General features: G+C 35.7%; 2 protein-coding genes across 2 annotated transcripts; one reads left to right on the forward strand and one right to left on the reverse strand.

Moving 5' to 3' along the window:
• Window positions 1-2,076: 2,076 nt before the first annotated feature.
• MRE11 (DNA repair and meiosis protein (Mre11)) lies at window positions 2,077-11,944 on the forward strand. The gene is made up of 23 exons (XM_088252698.1): window positions 2,077-2,249; window positions 2,782-2,822; window positions 3,171-3,306; window positions 3,513-3,670; window positions 3,960-4,050; window positions 4,577-4,696; window positions 4,782-4,850; window positions 4,941-5,032; window positions 5,146-5,248; window positions 5,414-5,521; window positions 5,623-5,685; window positions 5,775-5,846; window positions 5,970-6,047; window positions 6,255-6,317; window positions 6,415-6,475; window positions 7,934-8,016; window positions 8,471-8,584; window positions 8,731-8,808; window positions 9,294-9,365; window positions 9,490-9,737; window positions 10,817-10,937; window positions 11,207-11,401; window positions 11,555-11,944. Exons 2-23 carry the CDS (start codon window positions 2,806-2,808, stop codon window positions 11,585-11,587), a joined length of 2,175 nt encoding a protein of 724 aa, XP_088108824.1. The 5' UTR covers window positions 2,077-2,249; window positions 2,782-2,805; the 3' UTR covers window positions 11,588-11,944.
• Window positions 11,945-12,151: 207 nt separating this feature from the next.
• LOC110772928 (uncharacterized) lies at window positions 12,152-17,076 on the reverse strand. Its single transcript, XM_021977419.2, has 6 exons — window positions 16,817-17,076; window positions 16,054-16,118; window positions 15,893-15,922; window positions 14,907-15,786; window positions 13,520-13,792; window positions 12,152-12,436 (listed from the first exon to the last, which is right to left on the reverse strand). Exons 1-6 carry the CDS (start codon window positions 16,865-16,867, stop codon window positions 12,368-12,370), a joined length of 1,368 nt encoding a protein of 455 aa, XP_021833111.2. The 5' UTR covers window positions 16,868-17,076; the 3' UTR covers window positions 12,152-12,367.
• Window positions 17,077-19,301: the final 2,225 nt, after the last annotated feature.

Genomic DNA, 19,301 nt, shown 5'->3' on the forward strand with positions numbered 1-19,301 from the left:
TATTATTTAGTATAAGCGATAGTCTAAACTACATGAGAGGATGATTTCTCACACGCACACAACTATGATGCCATACGGATTCGAACCTAAGACCTCTGGCCTGCAAGTAGCGGCGGAGCCAGGATTTTATGTGGGGGTGGGGGAATATATTAGGGTTTAGGGTTGATTCCTTTCCCCGCATTAAGCTTATCAATGGCAATCATGTGTGCAATTTCAGTAGATTGAGCATTTTTCAATTCATCTATACGCTTGCATGAAGCACCAAAAATATTGACAATACAAGTCAATTTAGTGAAAAAGTGGTGAACATGAATAACTTCTCTTGATGATGCAACTATAGCCAATTGTAATCGATGTGCTAAACAATAAACATAGTAAGTATACGGACAATCATTCAGAATCAAAGCTTGTAAAAAAATAAGTAAATAACCGGTTATCTTTGATTTCCTATTGTCTTAAAGATACTTGTGAAAAAAAGATTTGATTGGCTGTTTCTTTTAATTTTTATTAATTATGTTGGTGGGATCCAAGAGTAACTTAGCCATTTTGCTAAGGAATTAGCCTTTTAGTTGGAGGGGGAACGTAAATCCCTCCTTCTCTTTATTGTGAGGGGGCCGAAAGTATTATTTTAATATATATATTATCCTAAGTTGTGCATATATATAGCTTATCAAAATTTTGGGAGGGCCAAGGCCCCGGCAAGCCTAAGCATACCTCTGCCACTGTCTACAAGCCAAGATCCTTTTCTACTGAACTAAACCCCATTAACTTATAATGATTTTTTTTTTTTTTGGTTTGAACCACGAGGTGGTTCTGGATGGGCCCCAACTATGGGTGGCACCTTTAAGTCTTAACCACAACTCAGACTAATCCCCGCTCACACCGGGTCGGCCCGTAAGGGGTAAAGTGCTGGCCAAAGTGGTGACTCCGTACAAGAGAAGGGATCGAACCCCTGAACTCTCTTAAGGAATGAGAGTGCCGAATCACTCACACCAATCACCTTGGTTTATAATGATTATTTTAGAGTGCAAACAACTCTCATTAAAAAACTTGAAACCCTCACACATGCTATGCATGTGAGAAGGTAGCTAGAGGCAAATATGGTCATTGGATACCTATAATAGCAAATGGGTATCTTGTTACTTATTCTCCATCATGGGCCAAATCTCCAACTTAAGGTGTATTGGTTCCAGAGCAAGTGCCCATTTGTTACTCTCGGTATCCAATGACCATTCTTACTTGCATTACTTGCTCGAGGAGAAAGAAAGAACAGGGAGAGTCGTAAGAAAATTGTGGAGATGTTATTAAAATGAATTCAAAATACTTGATTATTCTGATTATATTTGTTTTTCTTCTTACAATGAGGATAAAACTAATAAAATAAGGACACAAGAGGTTACTTTATTATTTTTTAATTTTTATTTATAAAGGTTGGAAAAGTCTTTTACCTTAAATAACAATGCAGATGAAGTAGAAAGTTTTACAATTTTGAGAATAAATCTTGCTACCACAACAACAAGGAGTTTGTAGCTCAAGTGGTTAAGAGCAGTTACCCTTACACTCAAGGCCCTAGGTTTGATTTCTCCTTCCCCTAATATTGCTTGTATTTTTTTTAAAAAAAACATACTACCTCAACATTTAGAGCTTGTCTTTGATTTTTCTCTCCCCAATATTGGTTGGAATAGGTCTCAAGTTAGACTCATATAGAAACGATGACAATATATATTTGTCATGAGTTCAATACCTAGTTGTGGCTATACGGCGTAACTTCATTATAAGTGTACTCAATTGTAAACATATTTATGCAATTAATATCCTACAAAACAAATTGGTTCTTTATTAAAAAAAAAAAAAAAAACTCACTACAGAATAGGAAACAAAATAATAAATCATTCTCTAAAAAACAAAATCATAAATCATGGGTTACGCTTGACATTCTTGGTCCTTGCCCTTGGCTTCACCCAACCCAAAACCAATACCCCAGCCCAATATGTAAAAGCAAAAGTCGGACGCAATTTCAATAGTACCGAAATACTTATTTTCTTTTTCTTTTTCTTCTCGATACATGACGGTTGACCGACAAAAAAAAAAAAAAGGAAAAAAAAGAAAACACCTTGCCAACGTACCTTTGTCCTCCACTCTCGTCTTTCAAAATTCCCCGCCACCGTCCCCTTTTTCCGTCGCCGAGCTTCGCTGAATCAGCTTTTGCATTCACACTCACTGTCACATTTTACAAAACTTGAACACAGGTAATCATCTCTCACTCTCTGTAGACTGTTTGTTTTCCGAGAAAAAGCAGGAAAATGAAAGGAATTCAAGTGAAAAAAATCTCGGTGTTTGACGACAGGATTCGTTCGCTTACTTTAGTATATTGGTTTTTGTTTCCATTTGTTTTTTCACACAATTTTTATTCTGACTTTTCTTCCTCTTTTAGTCTTTCTGATTTTGTGTTTTTGTGCTGATAAACCCTGTTTTAGGGTTTTTGTATTTTGCTTTTTACTTACTTAACCTGATCATTTTGAATTTTCTTTTTCTATATTGGAAATTGCATGATGGTTTCAATTTTCATTCATTTTGATACTTTTAGCAAATGCGTTCCTTGAAATTGATATTTCAAAAATTTCCTTTCCATTGCCTTTTTTTCTTCTTTTTATTTTGGATTTGGATTTGAATTTGGGTGGTGGAAATAATCGCATTGGAAAAATACTAATTGTCGGGTCATTGCAAGATTATTGTTTGTTTTATTAGCCATAACAGTTCTGTGGTTTGCACATGTTGTAGGTTTAAATAGTTGCAACTATCAGTATGAGTGACTTATCAAGGTAACCTTTCTCTTTTTATCTTTGCACCTAGTAATATGTTTTCTTTGGGGGGAACTTTTGTTGAACACACCAAGTAGGTATTCTATAAAAACCATTTCTAAGATTAGTCACATACCATATTATTATGTTTACTATGAGATGCACTAGTTTGAATGTGGTGGCGGGGCATATTCCCGTTGGTAGTCACACCTCCCCTCTGAAGAAGAATCCCAAGTTTAAATTCCCCATCCCCAAATGTCGTAATTGATATAAAAAACCATAAAATAGGGAACTTTTAATTGTCAGACCTTTCATATTTGCTCAAAAAAAGGTTTTTTCTGTTCTTATGTATAGTGCAATAATTTTCAGGGAGGATTTTAGTAATACACTTCGAATACTTGTTGCTACGGATTGCCATCTGGGCTATATGGAGAAGGATGAAATACGGCGGCATGATTCTTTCCAGGCATTTGATGAGATATGCTCAATAGCAGAACAAAAGAATGTAATAGCTAAGTTTTCCTTCTAGCTGTATTTGTAGTATCACGCTTTGCAATAGCGCTTTGCCAGTGTGTATTGTTTCCCTTTCCTTAATTCCTTTCAATTTTGAGTCCACATTTGGACAAATACTGTATTGCAAAGCTTTATTCCTTATACTTTCTGTGAACCAAATATATTTACGAACACATTTCAAATTTTATCTACTATCAGGTGGATTTTGTGCTTCTCGGTGGTGATTTGTTCCATGAGAATAAGCCCTCAAGGTCAACTCTAGTTAAGGCCATTGAGATTCTTCGCCGTCATTGCATGAGCGATCAGCCAGTGCAGTTCCAAGTTGTTAGCGACCAGACTGTGAATTTTGCAAATACGTAATGACTCAAATGCACCTTTGTTTTTTAGCTGGATTTTTTTATTGTAAATGATATGTCTAAGTTGACCTTTGGTTCCAGAACCCTATATATGCTATGAGTTGTGCAATAGGAAGAAAACGTCCCTTGCACAATTGAATTTAGGACTAACAATTTCTATCTTTTTACTATAATGTGTTTTTGCATTTATGTTTGTATCAGAAACCTCCCCTGTTTGTATAAATCTTAGAGATATATTATAATACGGAAATGCACCCTTCAGCTTATAATAGCATGTTTATTCTAACAGATTTGGCCATGTAAATTATGAAGATCCTCACTTCAATGTTGGCTTGCCAGTGTTTAGTATTCATGGAAATCATGACGATCCTGCTGGAGTGGTATGTGTTCTTTCTGGTAAAATTGTGTGTGTATTTGCTTTTTACTTCCTTTTCTTTTGTGTGTTTTATATTATCAATGTCTTCTGATGAGAAATAGTATTAGAGCCATGGTTGTAAGATTATGTTGGCAATTTTTATTTTTATTATTTTATCCTATACAGCTCATTGGTTAAGTTTGTTGGTTGTAATAGGTGGGGTTTCCATGGCATTCAAATTATAAGTCTCATCAGCTTTCTTTTTTAACATAAAAAAAACTTATAAGCCTAGTCAGAAAATTTAAACTTACTGTTTCTTGATATATAAACACATAGTTAGAGAGAGAGAGAGAGAGAGAGAGAGAGAGAGTTGGGCTGCCAATTATCTCCATTTAGAAGAATAGAGTTATTTTGGAAACAACTTTTTTGTTATTCCCAGAAAAATAGCAAGGAGCCCCTCTTTGGTACACTCCTGCATATATTGAAATGTGTTTGCTACAGTTGTTCTTAGTACATGCATTTGTATTTCTTAATGCTGTGACTTTTGACAGGATAATCTCTCCGCTGTTGATATTCTCTCAGCTTGCAATCTTGTAAACTATTTTGGGAAAATGGTTCTTGGGGGTTCTGGTGTTGGTCAGATCACTGTGTATCCTATCCTTATGAGGAAGGTTAGTTTAAGATATGATAAATAGCAGGCTTGAGAGTGTTTTAGGTTTTTATGTTGCATGGATCATAATTCCATCTGAATTGCAGGGTGCAACAGCTGTGGCTCTCTATGGTCTTGGGAACATCAGAGATGAGAGACTCAATAGAATGTTTCAGGTATTTTATGTTGAGCATTTGCTTTCTGCTGTTTGCTTGCAAGCTTCAAGTGCAATCACATATATGTTAGGTATATTATTCATATTTCAGACACCACATGCTGTACAATGGATGAGACCTGAATCTCAAGACGGGTTGCAAGTGTCAGACTGGTTCAACATTCTGGTGCTTCATCAGAACAGGTTTGTCTGAGAGAGAGAGATATATATACATATATTATATATATGTATTTGGTTTTAAACCTTATGTTGTTAATCTTCCTAACTATGAAGTTACCTTATAATTCTCTCTGCAGAGTGAAGACAAACCCAAAAAATGCCATAAATGAGCACTTTTTACCACGTTTTCTGGACTTTGTGGTGTGGGGGCACGAACATGAATGCCTTGTGGACCCTCAGGTGCCAATGAATATTGCTTTTTCCCATATATGCAACATGCACATGTGTGTGCTTGTGCATACAAACTCGTGTGTGTCTGTGCGTGAGTGGTCTTTGTCTGGGTGCATATTTGGTTTCGTTGGGGAGGGTTCCTTACAGAACTGGACATGGATCTTTTTTTGACAGGAAGTTCCAGGGATGGGATTTCACATTACACAACCTGGTTCTTCAGTTGCAACATCTCTGATTGATGGAGAATCAAAGCCAAAGCATGTGCTACTTTTAGAAATTAAGGTTGCCCATAAGTCAATGCTAGATGTATTTTTCCAGAAAGCAGCATCTTTTCATCCCTTTTATTTCCAAACTGAGTTGGATACTGATAGAGTTTTATGCAGGGGAATCAATATCGTCCAACCAAGATTCCTTTGACGTCAGTGAGGCCTTTTGAGTACACAGAGGTGTTTTAGTGTTTATCTCTTCGTCTACATTATATTGAAGGATAACTAAGTTTATTTTAAAGACTAATAACTAAGTTTATTGAATACAGATTGTATTGAAGGACGAACCTGAAATTGATCCCAATGATCAAAATTCAATTCTTGAACATTTAGACAAAGTGGTAAGTTCAATTGGCCAGTAATATTGGACTGTTTTGCTTTCCTTTGCCTTTCTATTTTCCCTGTGTTATATCCCCTGATGCATATGCTATATATATTAATAATACAGCTTTGAATTTCTATAGGTCCACTCTCTGATAGAGAAATGTAGAAAAAATGTTGTTAGCCAATCACGGCTCCAACTTCCATTAGTCCGCATAAAGGTAATATTTCCATTTTAAACTTAAGACGGATGGTGATCTTCATATCTGCATCCCCGTCTCTCTCTTAGTTTTCTTCCTGTCCCTTGTCTTGCCTTCGAATTTACAAATTATTTGCATGCATATGGATCTTTTTTAAAAATAATTTTTTTCATGTGTCCTTGACCCCCTTCCAGAGTGACCATTTAACTTTTCTCATTCATTTGGCAGGTAGACTATTCTGGGTTTATGACAATAAATCCTCAAAGATTTGGACAGAAGTATGTGGGGAAGGTACTTCACTCCACTAATCCTAGATCAGTAATCTAGTGCTGATTTTTATGAGTATCACATTTGAAAAATAAATTACTGTTATTCTAATGACTTTAAGGTTGCAAACCCACAAGACATTCTTATATTTTCAAAGGCTTCAACAAAGGGCCGGAGCGAAGGTACTCACCACACTAGTAGATTTTGACTTGGTTGATTTTTTTACTTTATACCATCTTTTCAATTCCATCAATTGATTTTCTTCATATTGACTTGATTGGTCGATTATATAACACAATCCCAATAGTTAAATCTTAGTTTTGTCAACAGTCTAAAGTCTTTCGCTTACTAATGCTACAGTTTTGTTATGTTATATGTCAAAGCAAAGTGATGGTAATAAAATTTGATAGAACTGTAAAGAATTCTGTCCATGTTAGAGAAGTTCCATTCATATCCTGTACTCTTATTTGTACCTGATGCTAAATTTTTTGCTTAAATTACTTACTTTCTACCTTACAAAGCTTGTTGGTTGGTCCATTACTTTATTTGTTCAGGACAACTCTTCAAAATTGTTTAAATTGGTGAAAATCTTTTGTATGGTTTTTAATTTGTGTCTAAAGGGACGAAAGGGGTGGGATGGTGGTCGTTTCAAGCCTCTAAGTCGAAAAGGTGCTCAAAGTCATTGTTTCCATGCGCTCTGCCCTTTTCTTTTTATAAAACTGTGATTCTATAGATGAGACCGCTGCTAGTGTGAGCTTGTACTTGTAAGGCATCATCCAAGTACTGTTTGACGAACGTTTCTTTTGTATGGTTTTTAATTTGTTTTCAAAGGGAAGAAGGAGGTGGGATGGTGGTTGTTTCAAGCCTTTAAGTCGAAAAGGTGCTCAAAATCAATTGTTTCCATGCGCTCTGCTCTTTTCTTTTTTAAACTGTGATTCTATAGACGAGGCTGCTGCTACTGCGAGTTTGTACGTGTAAGGCATCATCTAAGTACTGTTTGATGAACGCCTGGGTTGAATATTCAGGGAATTGGATTCCATCTTACTCAGCTTTTTTCTGACTGGTGCAAATGAAGAATCTCATCCATATAAAAGAACTAGTGTAAAGATGCCTCTCTTCCCCCCACGGAAGAAAGTTTACATTATTAACATATTGAATAGATTTAATATTTAAATTGAAACTTGATATGATTTTGAACAGAATTTCACATTATACATATCAGGTGGAACGCTATCTATTTTTGTTTTTCCCCAAGTAATGTTATAATTCCGAAGAAAAGTTCAGTCAACTAAAAGAGATGGAGAAACAGGTAAGTTATTAGCATTAGACTTAAATGATGATGATCAGCAGCCAATGATAGAATCATTCGGAGCAATAAAATTTTCTGGTACCCGAACGTGTGGGCACCAGAGCACTCCAATTGGAGTTGGACCTTGCTATGTACTTTGTGGTTGAATTTCAATGTTTTGATTTTTTTTTTTTGGGGTTGCTATGATTCTGGTGTTCGTATCACTTCGACAGTAGAATCTTTTACCTAGGGATTTCCTTACTATCAGAATTTTGCTGCTGATGTCCATTAAATGTTTAGCATTCATATATTTGACAGATTCGATTACGTAATTCTGATCTTTGTATTGTAGCTAAAATTGATGATTCTGAACGGCTTCGCCCAGAAGAATTAAATCAGCAAAACATAGAGGCTTTAGTTGCCGAAAACAATCTGGTATGAGCCGTCGTCTTCCTCCTTTCCTTTTCACTGCATGTATTCCGTATATCATGTCATCTTGTACATCTCACCCAGTGGAACACTAGATTGTTTATATACATAATAGAGTTTGTTAGTTTCTTGAAAATAAACAGTTCCACAGGTTGCTCAGAAACATACATTTTAACTGACTTCTGGCAAACATTTTCAGTGAAAAACAGAATGTGATTTGCAAATAGCAACCACCAAATTCTAAGGCATTGCTGCAAGTTTCATAAGCATGGCTCCTTTCTCTTTTTTGCTTGCATAAGCAAGGATTTAGTAATTCCCAAATATGATTTCCGTTTTGGATTACTGGTAATATGGAAGTCATGTAACAAATATTGAAAATGATAATGGAATTACTTATAGCATGTACATTTTATTTTAAGGTTAAAAGTTAAAACCCTCATGGTGATATTTAATCATGCAGAAAATGGAGATCCTTCCTGTCAATGATTTGGATGTTGCATTACATAATTTTGTTAGTAAGGATGACAAGATGGCTTTCTATTCTTGCCTGAAATACAATCTTGAAGAAACTCGAGTAAGTACATTTTAAACCTAGCTTGTGTAGATCGAGTGATCTTTTCCTTTTGTTTTCAAATGATTACTTCCTGCTATGTTTAAAATGTCATATACTTATTTTCTTTTGGATTTTGCTAATGATAATTCACTTTTATAATTCTACAGAACAAAATTTCTAAGGATCCAGACACTGTGACATTTAAAGAGCAAGATTTGGTCCTTAAAGTTGGAGAGTGCTTGCAGGCAAGAATAACTACTTTTTATATATTTTTCTATCATCAAGTTAGTGGTAAAGTAATACCTGTTCTAGTCAGAGTTTCATGGACAATTATGTTGGGTCCTTAGGGATTGTCATTGGGGTTGAAATGAGGCAGTAGTTCCAAAATGCATAGCAGACTCCATTTAGTCTCTTGAGACCTCTTACACTAACGTCATTTAGGTCTATGGCTTTAGTTGTTAGATGTGGGAAAAACATATATACGCGATTCAAAAGGTTGGGAATTTATTGGTAATAAAAGGAACTATTTTCAATATAAAAGAAAATAAACATAAAAGTCTGGGAATTTGGGGTTTCTAGGTTCGGTAAAAGAAGGAGTTTATAGATGAGAAGACGAACAATACATTCTTCTGTCAACCTGTTGTGGCCTAAGCATCACAAGGGCAATTAAGGAGGGGTTACTTCCAATTGACATTGACCATAATTTATATTATATCATTTACATGTGCAGGAACGTGTCAAGGAAAGGTCTGCACACTCTAAGAATAATTCTCCATTCACCTCAACTGCTCCATCTTGGGAGGTAATTCTGATTTTAGTCTGCTTCTGTGAATCACATCAGTTATCCCATGTGGCTTCCACTTTAGAATCTTTTGGGTTCATACTGTGCCGAATATCTACATTTTAAGCTTCCGTTCTTCATGTAGGATTTCAGAAGTACAAGTGCTGTAGGAACTGCAAGTGCAGTTTCCTTCAGTGATGATGAAGATACAACACAGATGACGGGCTTAAAATCCACTTCCAGAGGCCGCAAGGGCCCATCCAAGCCGTCTTCTTCAGAAGTTGGCAAAGGTAAAACTTCTACAAGAGGAAGGGGAAGGGGTAGGGGTAGGGGCTCCAGTAACTTGAAGCAGACGACTCTCGATGCATCTCTTGGATTCCGGCAGTCTCAGAGGTTTTTCTTTGACCCAAGTTTGAGGAAATGTTTAATCAATTGAGAGGCCCCTTCATTTTAAAATGTAAATTATAAATAAAATTCAGAGTTATTTACACCAACACCCCCTGAGGTTTTTCGTGTTTTCACATACTCCCTGAGGTCCTAGAAATTACACAAACACCCCCTTAGGTTTCAAAATGGTTTCACATAAGTCCATAAATTCAAAAAAACCTAAAAATTGATGGTAAAGGACTTCTGCAAATACTAAAATACGCTTCATGGTATTAGAATATTAATTCCTACTCATTATTACAATAAAAATAAAAATAAAGAAAAAAATCCTACAAATCAGATGCATCATACACATCCCATACCAAGAAAAAAAATGCTTCATCTCCTCCAGATCTTCTAAATCTCTTAGAAGATGCAGAGTTAAATGAGATGGAGGCGTCCTCTTTTTATTTTTATAATAAAATTAAAAAATATTCTAATACCATGAAGGGTATTTAGTATTTGCAGAAGTCCTTTTCCATCCATTTTTAGGTTTTTTTTGTTTTAAATTTTTTTTTACAATTTTTTAATTTAAGGAGTCATGTGAAACCATTTTGAAACCTGAGGGGGTGTTTATGTAATTTATAGGACCTCAGGGTGTTATGTGAAAAATGAAAAACCTGAGGGGGGTGTTAGTGTAAATAACTCACAAAATTCATTAGCTTTATAGGTGTAAGCAAGAAACATATGTAGGAACAGATTAGCAGTAAAATCTGATCCTCCCACCTTTCTCTGTCTTGTCTCTGTCTCTGTCTGCGTGTGTGAGTTGTGGTATGTGTTATTATTCTCACTGGTTTTCAACATTAATGTCTTAGCACAAAAAGCAAGTAGAAAACAAAAAGAAGCAGTTGAGATGAAAAAGAACTAATATCAAATCCCGAGAACACACCTAATGCCCTCTTCTTACTAAGAAATCAACTCTGGTTGAAGACTTGAGTTAGAGGAGTATTCTAAGTAGTTAACTGCATGCAGTTGAAGTCTGCTAATATGTTGAGACATTCATGTTCCCACGTAGTCAAGTGTCTTACCTAATATAGTTACTGCAGATCTGCATCAGTTGCTGCAACTGCTGCTGTCCGAAGTATTGCCAATGATGGGGATGATGTGGATTCTCCTTCAAGTGAAGAGTCAGGGAAATTTGGAAATGATGAGGTGGATAACAGTTCGGTATGGATTACCTTCCTGCTCAACTGGATTTTGCCATTAAATCAGTGGTAGCTAAAGAAAAGTTGAACATGCTGTTCTTTTCTATGTTATACTGCCAATTTACTGTGGAACAGTCTCTTTCATATGATGTTTTCCAAGTCCAGCAGCACACTACCCCCTTTTGCCTTGAATGAGCCATTATATATTTTTGCACGTACACGTTCCATCAACAGAATCAATGTGGTTTATAATATTCTTTTGATAAGACAATGTTGTTTCTATTGTTGAAGGAAAATGATGAAAGTCTTAAGAGTAGAGGACGGAAAAGGGCTGCTCCAAGGGGGAGAGGTAGAGGCTCTACACAACCCTCTAAGCGTGGAAAGAAATCTGATAACTCTGCAATTAACCGAATGTTTATGAACAAAGATGATGAAGATGACGATGATGAGGATCTGACAAAGAGATTTAATAAACCTGTGCCTCGGGTAGTTCTTTCTTTCTTCTATTTATTTACCTGTATTGTTAAAAATCATTGTGAAATATACTACTGCCAGTTTGGGTAGTTCAGAACAATTCTAGTTTTTATTCTTGTGAGATTTGTAACTGGTCCTGACTTTTTCCTTCTTCCTGTTTTGTAGGTCACAAGAAACTATGGCAATCTAAGAAGGTAAAAATCAGTTAAGCTAACCCGTTGCTTTGACAAGGTAGGCCAACTTGGTGTCCTGGTCTCCACCTCATGTATCTCCATTCTGGTGCATAATGACATACATAAAGTCATAGGAGCTAAATAGTACAGAGCTGGGACGAAGACAATCCTTTAATAGAAGCTTATGCTTGAAGTCTACGGTCAAGCAGTTTGACCATGTTCCTAGCGGTGAGGTGCAATTGTAGAATGTAATTTGATTGTTGGAAGAGTGGATGCCCACTTCTGTTGATCTTGTGACTGTACTAATTGGGTTTGAGTGATACATGATGTGAGGCAGCTTAAATTTTTTTTGGGTGTATTGAGGTTACCATAATTTTTTTCAGCGGGTTTCCGAAATTAGGGTTCTTAAGTTCTGATGGAAATCGTTTAATTGCTAAATTTGTTTCAGTCAATACTCTTTCAATAATACCCTTGTGGTTAGCGCCACTCCCAAAAACAAAACAAAACAAAACAAAACAAAAAAAAAAAAAATATCACAACGGGGGCAAAAATATGGAACGCCTCAAAGCTGTGCACATAAGAAAACCAATAACGGCAATCAGAAGAAATTTCATAGAAATACTGAAGGATTCTCCCAGTAAGAGAAATTGTCTACAAAGTTTAATTCCATAAGAACCAAAACGTACAGCCAAAATCTTGAAAAATAAGTGGGGGCAAAACTTTGTTTCACTCTGTTTCCTCCAGTGTTAGAAATGATGTTAGGTTTAACACTATACATACAGGTCCGTTAGGCTGCACTGGTCTCTCATCTGAAATGGGGCCTCTTGGGAACGTCCTTCACGCTTACAAAAGGGCTCTGACCACTGAATTTTTCCTGCTCAAAAGAAGTTCAACAACTTAAGATTTTAAGTGAAAATGTCTTAAAATTAGTACAGAATCCCCTAACAGAATTATGAACCTGCAATTCATCAGCAATACACTAAGATAACTAAAGGGACATCATATTGTGATTATGGAACATAAATATAATTAGAGAAATCTACTGCCCAAGACATGATGCTCAATCTATATTGTAGCACATACAAAAGTCCAATGAGGTTTGTCTAACTGAAAATACATAGTAAGGATGGTAAATATAGAGAGGAGGAAACTGTGGATACTTCCATGTTGGGAAGGAGTTGGACCTTCAAAACCCGGCTTTGGAATCTCTAAGGTATTGGAAAGAGATTGTTTAGTATCAAGTACCCATCAGTTCTAAAACTTGTTTTGCTGTTTTGCTACTTTCAAGTTGGGAAGAAAAATGGGATAGAAATAGTTTTCTCAATCTTCTCAAAAGCTACAATATCTATCCTTCAATCCCATTAAAAGGAAATAAAATGAGAGACCCCAAACACTAACTGTCTACAACACCACTTCAACCTCCACTAGACAAGGTTTGCCCTAATGAAATGTATAGTTTCAGCTGTAGAAACAACAATAAATCTCCAAAATCCCTCCACTCTGACACAACACTTAATGTCAGAAACACTGCCTCATCTGACATACCACTTAACATGTTCATTGGCCAATTCAACCTAGGACATGAAAGAATAATCTTTTCAACTCTTATTTTTAGTAGAAATTGTCTTAAGGAAAGAGAGTTTCGACGAGATATGTTTCCCTATATTAGTGCATTATCATCCTGTTAGGCTACTCATCATCTGAATTCTCTCAGCAGTTCAACACCTTTCTATATGCTACTTATTGTCAAATCAAGGTTGACAAATCAATTACTTGCCATACTAGCTTATCTCCTTGGAGAGCTGAAAATCGACTTATTTTTTGAACACTGAAAGTCAAAAGAGTTGCTTTTACTCTGGTGGCTATATGTACAGAGAAAGCTGAAACTTTTTTTCCTTTTCGACAAAGGAAAAAAGATAACAAGGAACCAATCAATTGACTATTAACTTATATGTACCTTTCCAGCCAGTCCTGTTCTGTCATTCCTCTGCAGAATGCTCTCTTTAGTCCCTTTCGGACTCCAAACCATGGTTACAGCAGCAATGTCTTTGCTATTGCCTTTCTGAATCCCAACGATTCTCCTTTTCACATTCTCTTTTCCAGAGGCAGCCAATCTGTTAGATCTACCAACTACTGCTTTCTCCTTAGATTTTACAGTAGTAGTAATTGACTTCTTTTCATGAACTCCAACTGGCTCCAAAGGTTTCCTTCTGAAAGTTTGATATTGAGCCTACACAATCAGTATGATTCATGTTAATATTAATCTTGTGGTCCATCACTACATATTATGAAGCAAGATCAAAATCAGTAGGAATTACAAATAAATTGCAACTGAACCATGAGCAAATACAGGGGCCCTAAAAATGCTCTTCTGAAGCTTTTTTTTCAGGGGGTGGGGGGTTGGAGGGAGAGGGGAGGAGATTGGGTTTAATAACATCACTCAGTTTAGAAAACTAGATTACCCCTTTTTTTCTGCCAGTATCTGGATTACACAAATTTGAACACCAGTATTAATAAGAAAACCTTGAACAGCAGTTAATTTCAGCAGTCAAAGTCAAAATATGAGTAACCAACAATCAGTTAAGGATCACCCTTGAATAACCTTGCAGCCAAACAAAACCAAGAGAGTAGCTTTGATGAGGATATTTTGAACACCCACAACTAAATTGAGACATGTGCTAAAACACCAAGAACAAAAAGCAACAAGATCTGATTGCAAGGGAGAATGAATTTCTTGTGAGGACCATGATTGGAAAGACAGAAAGAATAAAATCTTTTTGACAATTAGTGAAGATGTCGAAGACGATAATGCATAAACCAAGCATATGACAGTAAAAGATGATGACAAATGACAATGAAACCAACAAGAGAAACAATGAACCCAAAAAAGAAAAAAGAAACCCTCTAGAGAACAAAATGAAAAGATGTGGTGAAGCCATTAAACGGATCTCTTTAAGAAGACCACATCTCAGAACTGATGCTTTGATAGCATGCTGAGAAAATAGGGAGAGAATGAGATACATTAATCTCAGCCCTAGAAGAGTTTAGATCGATTGCAGTCCTGGACTTAATGGGAAACTGAACAACAACCTAATCAATAAGTTTAGGAAACTAGTTCACACACCTATTAACTAAATATTCTAATAGACCTAGAAGCTAAGCTACAATATACTTCTATGCTCCAACATGTATAGTAAGGTTAGTTAGACTAGTCTCTTACACAAGTGGGAACCTATTTCAGATATCTGTACGTCATCTTTAAGTGAACCATGGCTTAGAATTTTTCAACTTAAGAAAACACGAAAATCTTCACTGTCTGTGTTTCAGATTAGTACAACTCACACCTTCGGTTTTGCAGCTTCCAGGTGGACTGGCTTTGCAACATTAGGTGCCATTCTGTACTTTGTAGTCCCTCGATCAATCTTATGAGTTGTCTTGGATACTTTAGAAGATTTTATTCTGTTATTGGATGCATGAGTCATTCTTGCCACATTTCTGCTATCTGGGGTTCTTTCTTTGTACTGTATTGACGTAGATGCTGAGGTCCTGCCATCATTACAAGGATTTGAAGATGATCCCACACTAGACTTGCTGGATGAAGATTTACGGCCTCTTGATTGCCTTCTATCACCATTAATCTCCACTCTGGATGCTGGCCTTGTAACACCGCTTTTCCTCAGACGAGCCTTTATGACTGACAATAGCCCATTTGCTTGACTCAACGCTTGATTTGATTTCTCCATAAACTTCTGTTGTTTCTGCTGGCCACTCTCAGATGTAATGGTGCTTGTTGTACTGCTTTCATCTGCCCTGTTTGTCATAGAACTCAGAGTACATGTTGGATCCTCACAAGAAGATATTGGCTTAGAGCAATTGGGTATGGGATTTCCAAAGAAACTGCTTTTACAAACTGAACTTGATTTGGAACTCGATGTTCCTTTCAAATGTATAAAGCTTGATTTGGGTTTCATCTCATCACTGGACCCTGAATTCCCGCAGGAAGATGTCCCACTCAGAACTTTTTCCGGGTTCCGCTTATCTAATGAAAAATCCTGGTTTTCCCCTATCCATTTCTTGTTTACAAAGTCTTTGCCTCTTGACTTAGAGACAGAAGAGGGAAGTTTTGGCGAAGATGGTCCCTCTAAGTCATAGTTTAAGGCCATACTATCCTCACCAGAATTGGAAAATGCAGCCTTCAACTGGCGAGAAGAGCATTGGTGGAACCTAATAATTCATCAAATTACTATAACTCAGCATCCGTATTCAAAGACATGAATTCCAAAACCAAAATAGAGAAGACCACATAATCAAAGGGGCAAAGGATACTTACAGGTGGCTTCTGTAAAACCACTCATCATCACTGCAACATATTCAAAAAAGAAGAATTAAAATTGGCATGGCATACATAGGTTATAAATTATAAGATCCTGGAAACCATTTCTTTCGTTAAAAAGGAAAAAAAATGTGTGGGCTGAGTATACTAGAACCTACATATGTTGGTTGTTTGAGTTGGATTCTAATGTAAGATCCACCCACATAGGAGCTTCAATTTCTTCCTGTATCAATCAGACAAAAGAAGAAGTAAATATCAAGTAAACTCGAGGCCCAGAAAAATGGCAAGAAATTGAAGAGATTGCAAGTTTATCTTGATTCTTGACATAATAATGGGGTTATAGAGATTTAAAACGCTAAATCCTTTTCTATTCCCACATTTGTAAACAGAGAACCAGAACGAAATCAACTCTGAATTGATAGCCGAGCATAGATGCAGAAAGAAAACTATGAATAGCTAAATCAAAGCAAGCATAATCAGAAGATGCACCTTCAGAGTTGATTAAGATAAGTTGCTAGCAAAATACAGAATAAGAAATAGATATAGAAGGGTAAACATGAACACTAATAAAGAATGCAACATCCAATATGAAAATTTGGAAATAAATAAGTAAATACTAAAGCCCAAAAAAATCCAAAAATCCAAAATCCCAGAAAATGAAAACAATGATAAACTCAAATGAACCCAGAAATGACACTAAAGATATCATATTCATATTCAAGAACCCCAAGAAGAGGACCAACATTTCAAACAAACCAGATTACTAAATTCAATAAATCCATTATCATTTGGGAAGAAAAATTAAACAAAGACAAATAAAACCTAAGCTTAAAAACACAAGAACCCAAATTCCTAAACCAGAAAAACCATTAATACCGACAGAGAAGAAGAGAACAAGTTCAAGAAAGATGAAATCTTTACCAGAAAAGCCCAGTGATCGTTGCTTTTCTTCAAAACCATATTCTTTGTCATCTTCAACCTCCTTGTGTCACGCTAAGAAAGCTCCAAATGGCTCAGACGAATGGGCTTCTATCATCAATCCTCCATCCTCTTCTATTTGGCTATTTGGGAAGGAATTGTAGGATGTTTCAGCTTTCACGGCTGCGAACCGAACGACGTCGTTTCTGCATGGACGGCTGAGATTAATCAACAGAGCCCGGGATGGGAAATGTTATGTGTTGTTCTGAATGGCGATGGCGAGCTCAATCCTTTTGACCGTTGGCGTGATTCAAATTTGATCCAGAAAAAAAAAAAAAAAAATCATTTTCTTGTTATTACCGAATGGTCAAATTTGTCTCTGAAAGGCAAGTCTCAAAATCACACGTTTGTTTGTTAGAGTTGGGATGGAAAATTAAGAAAAACTATTGGGCCTTTCTCATACTGTCCACTTCTAATTATCATATTATTTGCTGTTACTTTTAAAAGAAAGTTGCTTATATTGTGCTTTGAAAAAAATTAGCTGTAAAGAAAAGCACCTTCATGTTTGGTAAATAATTTTTTTTAAGTGCTCTTAGTATAAAAAGTAGTGTCAAAACTGTTTGGTAAATTTTAATATAAAACTGTTGCAAATGTGAATAATAATTAAAATAGACATGATATTGAAAGTGTTATGCACTAATCATGTGGTGGTAATGGTGGTGGTGGTGAAAGAGGTGGTGGTAGAGGCGGTTTATAAAATGCGGTCTCAATATTGCCACTGAAACAAAACTTTTTACCTACCAAAGGTTCGGAACAATACGTAATGCATTTTGTGGGATTTTTTTACGTACGTATGCTTTGTTTGGAGGACCGGCTTGCTATGACTATTCCAATTAAATTGGACTAGTCTCTCGGCTATTGTGTGGTGCACCAATAAGGGTTGTGGACTAGGGCATCAGGACTGGAAAACCGGAACACCAAATCGGACTGGATGAAAAAAACCGAAAAAAAATCAATTGACTAAAAAAGTCAACAAATCAGCATCGAACTGGACAAGACTGATTCCAACTGGTTTCGAAGGTTTTTCACACCACCAAACCGGACCGGTTGTGTATAATTTTTTTTTTTTACAAAATTATATTAACTCTAATGCTACATTTTTAATCTAATAACTAATATTTCCCCAAGCCCAACTTCAAAACATCTCTCTTTTTTATGAAATTTGATCATTTGTTAATTTTCAAGTCCAAAAAAAAATTAAATTTTAGTTTGAATTTGTATAAATAAATAAAAAGTTTCAAAAAAAAAAAATTCTGGTCCAAAATTGGATCAGAATCGGTTCAAATCGGACTAGTCAGTTTCAAAAAAAAAATTCACTAAAATCAGACCGAATCAAACCGATTAAATAGTATCAATTCCAGTTCCAGTTTGAGGTGAAAACCAGATCGAACCGGACCGTGCCCACCCTTAGTATAATGTAATAAGGCCCAATTGTCTCTAAACTGAAGTTTTTTAAACTTGTTTTAATAAAGAGTATAGCCACCCATCTATACTCTTTAAATATAATATAATTAGTTAGTATAGCCGATAATATAATTAATTAGTATAGCGATGCAGCTATACTGGCTTCTAATTTTTTCTAATAAATAGTATAGCGGTGCAGCTATACTGGGTTCTTTATTTTTAAATTTGTTTTCTTGAAATTCATTTAGTGATAAGAGTAGTTTAGAAAATACATATTTTTTTTAAAAGCAAATGTATAATATATGTATGTAGGTAGGTTTCATGTCTAATACACATGTTTTTATTTTATTTTATAGAATTTGAAATTTCAAACAAAGATTTATGGGTATAGTAGTAAGAGAGAATGTAGTATTCTTCATGTAAAGTGTTGTTTGAAAACTGAAGCATAAGCAAAAGCATCATGCCATGTCCTAAAATCCTACGTGCTGTATCAAATACAAAATGCTTCTCTACACGTCTTTAACATATGAATGCATCCTTCAACATATAAAATACTATTATAATTAAATAGTATAGCATACGAATTCAACTCTCAAATTGATTTAGTGTCAAATTTCTCTCTCAAATTGATTTACTGTGAAATTTCTCTCTTCAATATCTGCTTTGGAGATGTCGAAACTAGCAATATCTATAAAGTATAAACTAATGCAACTAGAAGGGTATTGTTCTTTTATTTTTATTTTTTAATAAATGGTATAGCCGTGCGGCTATGCTCCTTTTAAATATAATATACTTAAAGCGTATAACTGAGCGGCTATACTATTTTTTAATAATAAAAAACAGTAGTATAGCCGAGCGGCTATACAATTATAAAAAAATAGAAAAAAAAACCAAGTATAGCCGCCTGGCTATACTAATTAAAAAAAAAAAAAAACCTCCTAGTGTGTCAAAATAAGTATAGCCATGCGGCTATACACTTTAAATACCTTATATTTAAATGGTATAGCCGCCCGGCTATACTATT

This window comes from Prunus avium, chromosome 4 (assembly GCF_965620075.1).
Source record: "Prunus avium chromosome 4, drPruAviu1.hap1.1, whole genome shotgun sequence".
Taxonomy (NCBI): Eukaryota; Viridiplantae; Streptophyta; class Magnoliopsida; order Rosales; family Rosaceae; genus Prunus; species Prunus avium.